General features: G+C 41.5%; 1 protein-coding gene across 1 annotated transcript in view; it reads right to left on the bottom strand.

Moving 5' to 3' along the window:
• Positions 1-1260: 1260 nt before the first annotated feature.
• Positions 1261-11647, bottom strand: part of LOC148038037 (uncharacterized) — a 48847-nt gene continuing 38460 nt past the window's right edge. The window contains exons 4-11 of the mRNA XM_087668145.1: positions 4934-5040; positions 4771-4855; positions 3338-3422; positions 2442-2495; positions 2273-2341; positions 2110-2175; positions 1934-2002; positions 1261-1808 (exon numbers count right to left, since the gene is read on the bottom strand). Of these exons, the coding sequence (XP_087524271.1) occupies positions 1695-1808; positions 1934-2002; positions 2110-2175; positions 2273-2341; positions 2442-2495; positions 3338-3422; positions 4771-4855; positions 4934-5040 (649 nt within the window). The 3' untranslated portion in view covers positions 1261-1694. The remainder of the gene's footprint in view (positions 1809-1933; positions 2003-2109; positions 2176-2272; positions 2342-2441; positions 2496-3337; positions 3423-4770; positions 4856-4933; positions 5041-11647) is intronic.

Genomic DNA, 11647 nt, shown 5'->3' with positions numbered 1-11647 from the left:
GACTGTACTCTACTTTGCAGCTCCCGTTGGTCGCAAGCTCATGCACCCTGCTATTATACTATAAAAGCTAGAGAGATGGTTGTTCCAGCATTACAAGAACTTGCGATTTCTTATTGATGAGAAATCGCACATTGCCCAAAACCTATTCAAGCTGGCCGATGCGTAGTTCACAGGAATCAAGATCAACCAGAACAAGCCATTCAAGGGAATCGACGAGATCCTCTGTAGTGAATTGTGTCGAGCGAGCCAAGTGGGCAACATGTGGGTATTTGGTGCAAGTGATCCATCAAGCGATAGAATTGCACTGTCAAATTCGATTAGGAAGGTCAAGCGCATTGAGCTCGGCAGGCGGACACACAACCCACTGGCATTCTGCACCAGATTTGCCTGAGCCAAAACACAGCACCACATTGATTGGCTCAACAAGCACATGCATGTGCCTACAATGAGAGTGCAAACCTGGCCACGCCCCTTTCTGCACAAGATAACTTAAGGACACTTGTATAATGATCACAGTACTCTAAACCACACGAGGGGAGGAGAAACACGTTTAGTGCCACACAACCACTAACTGTACCAAAGCGTGCACCGAGTGTCAATAGGCATTCCCCACTGATCCAAAGCTCACAAGTGGACTACGAAAATCCATCACGGTCGAAGTCCTCCTTTTACAAGCTTGCATAATTCGTTCCAGCCAAACCTAGATAAACTTGATATGGCTCGACCTAATACTGCAAGCAGAAAGAGATGCAACATCTGCCATAATATGGTAAAATTTCAACCTATAGCTAAGACATTGCAGTGATTACCATGTAGTTCATTGGCTGCATCGACCTGGATCAGCACATCTTCAGCAGAAGTTTGACTTCTGTGCATAAACCCTCAGAAATCACAGATGCAACCTTTCTGAAGGTCGCCATTCATTCTACAAGAGATCATCTGAATAAGCAGATTATAATTGATAGGCGTGGCTGATGGAACCATTTACAATCCCACAATTATGGCGCACACTCTGCCACAGTAGGACTGATTCGTTACAGGGAGGATAGAGTGTAAGAGAGGGCCGATTCATTGTGAACAATCATGTTCACATCAGTTAATTTGAGGTGATAAAAGCAGAACTTAACCACGATTTTTCTATTTAAAATTTCCCTTGAAACAAATTATCCCAAACCAAAAGATTAGCCCTGTAAAGGATTTCCAAGATATTACAAACATGAAGCAAAAAGGTCTTAGACTATATATATATATATACATACAGACCAGGTTCCCAAATTGAAGATTTGACCAAAAGATGGCACATTAGAATTTCCAGTCTGTCCATTCCCAACTGACATGCCCAAAACATAAACCCTTCTTAAGACACTGTAGAACTAAGTTGAAAATTTCATTAGGTTGACAACTTGGTGCACTACTGTACACTTACAACTAGTGACCAAAACCTACCACGACACATGCAAAGTGCTCCTGAAGAGCACAACCACCCCAATGAGTGCCATTAACAAACTACAGTTTATGCTCAGTGTGAAGCCGTTGAATGTTTCATACATCGCAAATATATTTCGACATCTAACAAAGACTTAACCAGAAAGGGCAGTGGTCAGTACAGTGAACTAAAGGAGTACCCACACTGCGCCCACAGTAGTTCCTCATATAGTCCTTTCTCCTACAGCTACAATCAGAACAAAGTTTCCTCAATCATCAATGTTGACATGACCCCCATCATCACCTTGCATATCCATGTCCTCTGGCTTGTCAGTAAGACCATGCGTCCTGGCTTCCCCTTTTACCTCGAGTTCAAGCAAAGCCTACAAATGGCCCAAATTCAAGACTTGCTCTTGCATGATGGAAAACATGAATCACATTGCTCGGAGACTTTCACGTATAATGAATAGACAGAAAACAGATTATTGAGACGGGCAAGAAACCATACCTTCAACTCCTTATGGCATTGTTGGGCCCTTTCATTATACTCCGTCAGCTGGAAGTATGTTTTTAGGAACTGGACAGTGTGCAACAGCAAATAATGAATGCTTACACTAGATACACTCCAGGAATTTGGTTGAAAAAACATCAATTCATGCAAATTTTGGTATTTTACTAGCTCACCTTACTTAGTTGGTTCTGTCTCTCCGCATTTGCAGCTACAGCCTTCAACAGGGCTTCCTCTAGTTTCTGATAAAAGATATGCACAAGTTTGCTTCTCAAAAGTGATTCAAGCAGAGCCTAAAAACCTTTTAAGTTGATCACAGGAGTCTCTATATATGCTCACCTGGGATTTGTTTTGTTGATCAATCAGTTCCCTTTCTTTCATTTCTTCCTCCTCTTCCAAACCTGCAACCTGTCAAACAAAGCAGCAAAACTCACTCCAAGTCTGCATCATCTGCTTAAAGGAAAAATATGACACCTGTGTATCTATCAAGCACAGGAGAAAATAACACCTTGATCCGGAGTTCATCTCGCTTTTGTTTGGCCTTCTCAAGTTCATCCTTCATCTGCTCACAATGAACACAACACAGAAGAAGACATCAACGAGCAGGAAGAACCTAATAATATTACAGGTAATGACAGCACCCAAACCTTTTTTTCTGAAATATACCACAAGCTTGAAAACACCACCCCTGCTTCGAATAATGTGAGGTGAAATTGTTTCTTGTGCACAATGGTCTCCCATCAATCTATTTGGACTCATGCTCAACACCATATAGGAGTACCCCAATAGTGTACCCCATATAGGAATACCTCAACCCAAATCGTGCTCCCTTTGCACTATTTGTGTAGAGGTATCTCCAATATGTGTACATACCTGAATAGTGCAAGGGTTGATTCTTTCTTGATCACAGTGGCCTCCCCTTGCACTATTTGGCCACATGCTCAACACCACAAACAAGTCTCTCAATAGCGTGAGGGGACCTCATTTTGCATTTAGAATGGGGTTCCTTCTCGCCATTAAGATTGAGGTGTTTCAATTGTGCATAGGTCCAGATAGTGTAAAACATCATGAAATGTCAAATGTTCTCATTCACGTACACAGTTAGATCAGCTCTGCCCTGTTGATGAGCAATTAAAGATAAATTTCAGACAGACAGAACCACATATATTCAAGGATGGACTAGATGAATGATGAGTTTCAGCTACTCAAATACACATCTAACAGTCATCATTAAAAGTCCTCAAACTAGCCCCTCAGGCAAGTAGATAATGAGGCGTTGTGTGTATTTTGGTATGCTCTTAACCACCAAATGTTCACATTCAGGCCCTTTCTCCATTTTAGAAAAAAACAAAAAGACCTCGCATTAATGACAGCTCCGAATCTTGATGCATGGTGTCAGCATACCTTTGCAACTTCAGATTCCCGTTCTTTAGCTGCTCTCCTGTCATTTTTGGTTTGCCCTGTGGACACAACGTCTCCACCTTGCAAACTGCAGTTATCAGACAAAACAGCTAGTAATGAACACAGAGAACTAATAGGAGGAAATATTGTAGCCAATTACCAAAAGACAGCTTTACAGAAGTAATAAGATACCAATCAAAGTGCATCATGCAAGTGTGCATATTAAGGCTCCTGTCCAACTCAGGGAAACCTTACAAGACTCTCTTTTAGCATTTATTGCCACAAATTTGGTTGCGCAGGCTGGAATAAAATGGTAAAACACGAATATGAGCTATGTGGTGTGACATTGTTGATGGCAGTTAAAAGACTCTCATGGGTTCTTCATCCATATTATTTTATCATCTCTTTCCTTCTTGCCCACAAGGTGTTGACTTATAAAATATAGTAATCTCCGGCTGAGTGGCAGCAAGCTAATTCCAGACCAAATAAGGTAGTCGTGATATTATATTATAAATTGGTGTGGAAAACGGCTCACACACGCCACAAACAAACATTAATCTAGTACGATTTAACTGTTGGGCCTTTTCAAATGTTCCCTTGCCTCATAAGGTGCAATCGTTATCTTTCAAGATGATTCACCAAAGATAGAAAAGGCTATGCAAGGCTTCCAGGATTCCTTTCCACAAGAAGGTGCAGATGGTGGGACACCTATTTAGAGATCCAGCTAAGAAGAAAAATAATTAGCACATGCTTGGTAAGTTTTGTACTACATTCTTAGAGACAGATTTCCATTGATTCTAGTCTTGCCCAGTGACTCCTGGATATTACCTCATGTCAGGATTCCTAGGCTACTCCCTGGCAATACTCTTCTTTAGGTACAGTTGGTGCCATTGACAAAGACAAGGTAGCACCATGAATTCAGATGGTTAAGGACACAAGACTGGCTAGGTAGACACTCTAAGATCTATCAAAATTATTTGCATGGGTCTATCTACTGGCCAAAAGGCCTACAATAACTTTGATCCATTTCCAATGCATCATACTAGAGAGAGAAAGAGACAGAGAGGAGGAGAAACAAAGGTACATCAACATCCTTGGGACACCTCAAATATGTGAGCAACAAAAGCATGGTATATTAACACTTGAATAACCTTTATGGTATGCCAAAAGGCACAACATAGCCATGAAAAAACAAAACCCCAAATATAAGTGCCCATCATGAATGTAAATTGCACAACAACAACAGAAAGCCACTTAGATGCCCATGGACAATATCAGGTGTTTAGTAGCCTTACACCAAATGATGAAAGCACACAACTAGGAGTCCTTGTACTATAAAGCAGCTCATCTTCATCAACGAACTAGTGAATGAAAGCCAAATTCCATAATAAGTAAAGTACATATAAGTGAGTAGAGCCTTTCAATTTCAAACCCACCGATCAGAGCTTCGAGGTGAAGGGGAAGTTGAGCTATGATTTTCACGTCTGGCTGCAGGAGAAGGGCTTCGTGACGGACTATAGCCTGCACACATTAGAGTCACCTTCAACAAAATGACACTTTATATCAGTACCATGACACTGCTCAAGTATATGAACCCACCTGGAGGAGAGTGGCTATGCCTGTGCACAGGTGGCCGTCCTCTATCAGAATGGAATGATCCTGGTGATAGCCGTCTGTTTCTTGGTGGGGAGAAATGACGAGCATTACTGTTTGTTGAAAATTTGATGTTAAAAAAAGGGATTACGCAGATGGTCAGAAAGCAAATGATAGTTATTGTTGGTAGTTAATCACAATTATGAAAAAGCATTAACCAATCTGAATCACATCTAATTCTTTTGACAAGAAACCTTTCATGTTTTTTGAATTAGCACAATACAGGCACACTTATCACCAGTAAGTAAAAGTGGACACAAAAGTACTCCTTTTCTTTCCATGAAAAAGTTTCTTTCTGTTACTTAAAAGTAAACGGTACAACTAATGAAGTCAAAACCCCAGAAAGAGGGAGAGAAGGATCAGAAAGGCAGAGGAAAGAATGTTATACGGACATCTTCAAAAGGCCGGGAACCTATAAAACTATCAATAAATTAAAAATAGTACCGGAAACTAGCAGTATTAAAACTACCTAGCCAAGTCTTAAAATAGTGGCAAAACCTGATTTGAGAATATCATTAGATCCCAAAACCTGTATATGAAACGAGTCAAGTGAACTGTAAGGTATAATTTAACTCAACCAGTCCTGACCTGGATTCTGACTATGATGGAGATGATATGTCCAGCTACATACTGGACTGAGTACATGCCATGTGTAATCTATGTCAAGAGACTGCATCGAGGTAGGTAACTGCGGCCTACATTTTAAGTTGTGTAGGGTTGTGGACTGATGTGAGAGCAGCGGCTAAGGTGGGTAAAGCTCCATTGGGGGGGGGGGGGGGGGGAAGAGAGAGAGAGAGAATTTGCAATATATCAACGTAGATCAATTGATGTGATAGTTTGATAATATGAGACTACACGCATAGGAAATCATGATGCAGTCTATCAACAAGGCTACAACCTGAAGTAGAGCATGATGCAAAGGTGCATGTGCATGGCTCAAAGGCTAATCAAAAGCCAACATGGCTCAAAGGCATAGTGCATGTGATTAGGGGCCCATTATTCACATCTCGCTCTTGGCTCAACTAAAGGTCATGGGAAAGTGGTTAAAACACCCCTCGAAACATAACTCCTTACCGAATCATAAAGGAAAGAGTGTTGGGAATAAAGGCCCTCGTGCCTTTTAAATGTGCTAAGGTGTGAACACACCCTTAGCACTTGTACTTTCATATGGGATCGTGCTCACTCTCACTCTCTATCTCTCTCTCTGCTGCTAACAACCACTGACTATCTTGATCCTCACGCTCCCAGCCACTACAAACTAGTATCAGAGCTTCCGCTAGGGCGTTCGTGCTCCTCGGAGTCCGTGCGAGACATCTCTAGTGTTTCGCTCGCACGAAATCATCAGGTCATCACTGATCTCATGCACGTGTGTGTGCTGCACTGTCAGTCAACAGTCCAAAAACCCCGACAGGTCGTTTCTTAACCAGGCAACAGCAGGCGTTGACCTGGCAGGCAAGCAACAGCAGGTGTGAAGCAGAAGGGTGCTATGTGACAAAAATGACCTACGTGACGGGGCTGCACGAAGGACACTGCGGACGCGACATGGGAGCCAGGTGTCAGATGGCGACCAGCCGGTGACTTCAGCCAGGCGCACGACGGACGGACCAGCGGGGCTCAGGGGCGCCAACTGACGGGTCAATGGACCAATCATCCTTTTTTTTTTCTCTTCAAAACTTTTTTGAAATTCCTCTTCCCCTACCGAGGGTTCACGTGTGGAGGTACAGCTTCCAATTTTCGTGCAATCTAAGCCCAAAAATTTGGAGCTTCTCCAAACTGAGTATTGTTCATGCAAAATTGAGGCATCTATGTCAAAAATTGCAGACATTGTGTACATTTCAATTGGGGATTTTGCCAAAATTATTGAAATTTTACTCATATGAGTGAAATTTCTCAACATTGGACCCGTAAAATTTGGGGCTTTACTGTATTGGTGAAATTCTGTTCAACTGAGTTAGATTGGCTGACGTTGGTGCACATCTAGACCCGAGAAATTTCGGGCTTTTGCAAAATTTGGCTAATTTTGCCCGTTTTATGCTTTCAGGAACATGTATTTATGCAATTGGGACAAATTGGTCAGTGAAATTTGGGGGTTTTGCTGAAATTGCTCTATTTTGGCAAAATTGGCCTATTCTATACATGGACAGAGACAGTTCAGATGTATGGTTAATGCTTTGAGCACAAAAAATTTGGGGCTTTTGACCATGCGTGTCAAATTTTATGCCCATGGGTACATGTACAACAGAAATTGCAGCTAAAATTTGGGACTTCTCATGTAATGTGATGTATTTGCCCTTGGAACAACATCACATGGTTTGGTGCTTCTGAGAATTTACTTACAAATCTGAAATTTCTGCTTCTACATGGTCATTTATTGCTGGTTGGCACTTGTTTGTACCTTAGTCACTTGTGTGGCAGTTTAGGCTTGCATTTGCTAAATTTTTTGGTCACATTTAGGCTGAAAATCATGGATGGCAGAAATGACAGCAGTAATCTCATGCACATAAAGAAGCTTGAAGGAGCACATAACTTTGCAGTTTGGCAAAAACAGTGCTACAATATCCTGTTGCAAAAGAAATAGGCAAAGCCAATTAAGACCAAATGGGCAAAGCCCACAGACACAGAACATGAAGATTGGGATGAGTTAAATGAGCTTGCACCCTCAACCATCGAGCTATCGATTTTTTATGCCTTGTTGTTTAACATTGAAGGTTTGGATTTTGCATATGCTATTTGGACTCAACTGGAAGAACTATATGCACAGAAGAGTGCCGCAAGCAAAGTGTATTGGCTGAAAAAGCTTATGGATTTGCGTATGAAAGAGGGTACAACAATGTCTACTCACTAGAGTGAGTTTAACTCCATTTTCAGCCAACTGGTTGCCTTGAAGTTCTTGATTGATGAAGAATTTATGGCTACATTCTTGCTTTGCACTCTTCTAGAGAGTTGGGATACATTCAGGACTGCATGAGCAATTCTAATGCAATTCTTTTGTATGCTGATGTAGAGAGTGCTCTACTCATGGAAGAAATGAATCTGTAGAACAATGCATCCAGTAAGTCTTCCAGTGCTTTACATACTAGGGGCAGATCACAACAGAAAGGTAAATCTGATAGCAAGGGACGTAGTAAATCACGTGGCAAAGATGTTGAATGCCATCATTGTGGCAAGAAGGGTCACTTTAAACGTGACTGCTACAAATGAAAGAAATAGAAAGGAAAGAGCAAGAAGACAAATGATAGCAAGGAAGAGAAGAAAGAGGATCAACCTAAGAAGAGCAATGTCAAAATCGAAGAAGTGAATGTAGTCGTCACTCATGATAGTGACAGTGGGAATGACGTACTCTTTGTCTCTTCACACTTTGGTGCACATGCTTTACTTGCAGATACAGATGATGACATGCATACCCAGATTCTCGATTCCTTTCATGTCACCCCTCATCATGAGTGGTTCTCTGTCTATACAAGGGTCGATATGGTGTTGTCCAACTTGGGGACAACTATGCATGTGACATTGCAAGTATTAGCAGTGTGCAGTTGCAATTTCAACATGGCTCTGTCTTCACACTTCAGCATGTACGACATGTACCTCGGCTATGCATGTGACATTGCAAATATTGGCACTGTGCAGTTGCAGTTTCAGCATGGCTTTGTCTTCACACTTCAGCATGTATGGCATGTACCTCAACTCAAGAAGAGCTTGATTAGCACAGGGCAACTAGATGATGATGGACAGAATAAGGTCCGTGCATTATCCCATGGTTTTTGGGTAGAGGCTCTTATGATAGCTGTACACTTGATTAATCGGTCAACGGGGGGGGGGGTTCCCCAAGAAGCATGGTCCGACAAGCCACCTTCATATGCTCACCTGAAAGCGTTTGGTTGCGAGGCTTTTGTGCACATTCGTAAAGAAAAACGCAGTAAACTTGAGCCATCTAACTTGAGGCATTTGGAATCTCAAAATTGCCGCCAAATTTTGGGCATTTATAGTAAGGAATACAACTTGGAATATCCCTGAATTTGAGGCATTTGAGGTCTAAAATTGCCCTTGAATTTAAGGCACTTTTAGCAAAGAAATGCAAACTAGAGTATCCCCAAATTGGGGCATTTGGATCTGATATTACCTCCATATTTGGGGCCTTTTCAGCAAAGAAATGCATAGTGAAAACTTAGATTACAATGTTTTGCACTTTATTTCTTAAATAATTGTCTTTTTTTGGCAATTTATGTAACTGACAAGTCCTGTAAATGCATTTTCCTAGGATATGGTGACGAGGGTGAAATGGGGTATAGATTATGGGATCCCAAGAAAAGGATAGTAGTATGCAGCAATGATGTTATCTTCCGAAAAGATCACATGCATAAACAACCCAAAAAGATTGAGGAGGTCCATAGGATTGTATTCCGGGAAGACATACCTTTTGGACAACAAAATGTACTCGCTGTACAGCAACAAATACCTGTCGTAAATGAACCTGTAAATACAAAAAATAATGTTGGAAATGATCGCCAGCTATTGCCCATGATAATGAGCCATTACATGTGCAGAAACAGCCAGGACAGCAAGCTGTTAATGCTGATTTGCAGGCTGAAATGCCAAGACAGCAAGCTGAAAATGCTCAATAGCCAGCAAAAAATGATCATTGGGTTAGGAGATCTTCTAGGGCTACTAGACAACTTGCTAGATTCATTCCTGGTGCAAACAATGTGGCTGATTATGTCATGTTGACTGACTGTGGTGAACCGTCTTGCTTCAAGCAAGCAATGGACAGACAGGACAACAAGAAATGGTATGAAACCATGTTGTCAGAAATGGAATCTCTTGAGAAAAATGGCACTTGGGACTTGGTGCCGTTGCCTAAAGAGCAGAAAACACTTCATGCAAATGGGTTTACAAGATGAAGGTCCCTTCTGGTTCCTCACCAAAGTACAAAGCAAGATTGGTTGCGAAGGGATACAAGCATGAACGTGGAATTGACTTTGATGAGATCTTCTCTCCTGTGATCAAGATAAGTACATTGAGAACCATTTTGGGCTTGGTTGCAGCTAAAGATATGAAGCTCATACAGATGGATGTAACGATTGCATTCTTACATGGTGATTTGCATGAAGACATATATATGCAGCAGCCTGAAGGATTTGTTGAAAAAGGGAAAGAGAAGATGGTATGTAAACTCAAAAGGAGTTTGTATGGACTGAAACAAGCACCAAGAGAATGGTATTATAAGTTTGATACATTTATGCAGTCTCAAGGTTTTCATAGAAGTCAAGTGAATCACTGCTTGTACACCAAGAAGGCAACAAATGGCAGCTTGATTATCTTGGTTCTTTATGTTGATGACATACTGATTGCTGGCAAGGATACTCATGCCTTGGACTCACTGAAGCAAAGTCTTCATGGCAGCTTTGACATGAAGGATCTTGGTGATGCAAATCACATTCTTGGCATGAGAATAATCACAGATAGGTCGAAAGGATTGCTCTATCTATCTCAGCAAGAGTATATCTCCAAGGTTTTGCAACGTTTCAATATGGAGGGGGGGAAAACAATTGGGGTTCCATTGCCTCCAGATATGAAACTCAATGTAGAGGATAGCCCCACATCTGATGATAAGAAGACTGAAATGGCCAAGATACCATATGCTTCAACTGTTGGCAGTTTGATGTATGCTATGGTTGCTACACGTCCTGACATTGCCTTTGCAGTGGGATTAGTTAGCAGATACATGGCAAACCCTGGTAAAAAGCATTGGGAAGGAGTGAAAGGTATTATGAGATACCTCAAAGGCACAAAGGAGTTGTGCATCTGATTTGGAAAGTAGAACACATCTGTTGTTGGCTTTGTGGATGCAGACTATGCTGGTCATGCGGATTGCACAAAGTCCACTTCTAGGTATGTGTTTACTTTCACAGGAGGAGCAATCTCTTGGATCTCCAGGATACAAAAGTGTGTTGCATTGTCTACTACAAAGGCAGAGTATGTGGCTGCCACTGAGGTATGCAAGGAGGCTTTACGGCTTTCAAGTCTGGTGGGAGAGCTTGGCATTACAGAGTTACATGTTCTCCATTGTGATAGTTAGAGTGCTATCATCCTAGCACAGAATCCCGTCTTTCATGCAAAGACGAAGCACATACAAGTAAAGTACCACTTCATTAGAGATGTACTTGACAGCAAGAGCATTGAGCTTCTCAAAGTGCATACAAATGATAATCTTGCAGACCTTCTCATGAAGGGTCTTCTAGCAGAGCGGTTTGCTTATTGCCGACAGATGATGGGAGTTGGATAGATATATGTATTTCAGCTTTGTACATATCTAGACTTAGCTAATTCTTTTCTCCTCTTAAGGCACATTGCCTTTAAGTGGGAGGTTGTTGGGAATAAAGGCCCTTGTGCCTTTTAAATGTGCTCGAGTGTGAACACACCCTTACCAGTTGTACTTTCATATATATATATCTATCTAAAAAACCTAAAGTGATACACTCCTCATTATACCCAAAAAGATCGTGCTCACTCTCACTCTCTGTCTCTCCCTCTCTGCTACTAACAGCCACTGACTGTCTTGATCCTCGCACTCCCAGCCACTACAAAGAGAATATTCTTTTTGGATAAAAATCGAGGCAGAATACCCCCCATATACAATATAGGTGTTGAAAATGTCTTAAT

The sequence above is a fragment of the Lygodium microphyllum genome, chromosome 3 (assembly GCF_053477565.2).
Source record: "Lygodium microphyllum isolate KBCC chromosome 3, Lygodium_microphyllum_v1.1.10, whole genome shotgun sequence".
In the NCBI taxonomy this organism is placed as follows: domain Eukaryota; kingdom Viridiplantae; phylum Streptophyta; class Polypodiopsida; order Schizaeales; family Lygodiaceae; genus Lygodium; species Lygodium microphyllum.
This window is presented reverse-complemented; position numbering and strand designations above follow the sequence as displayed.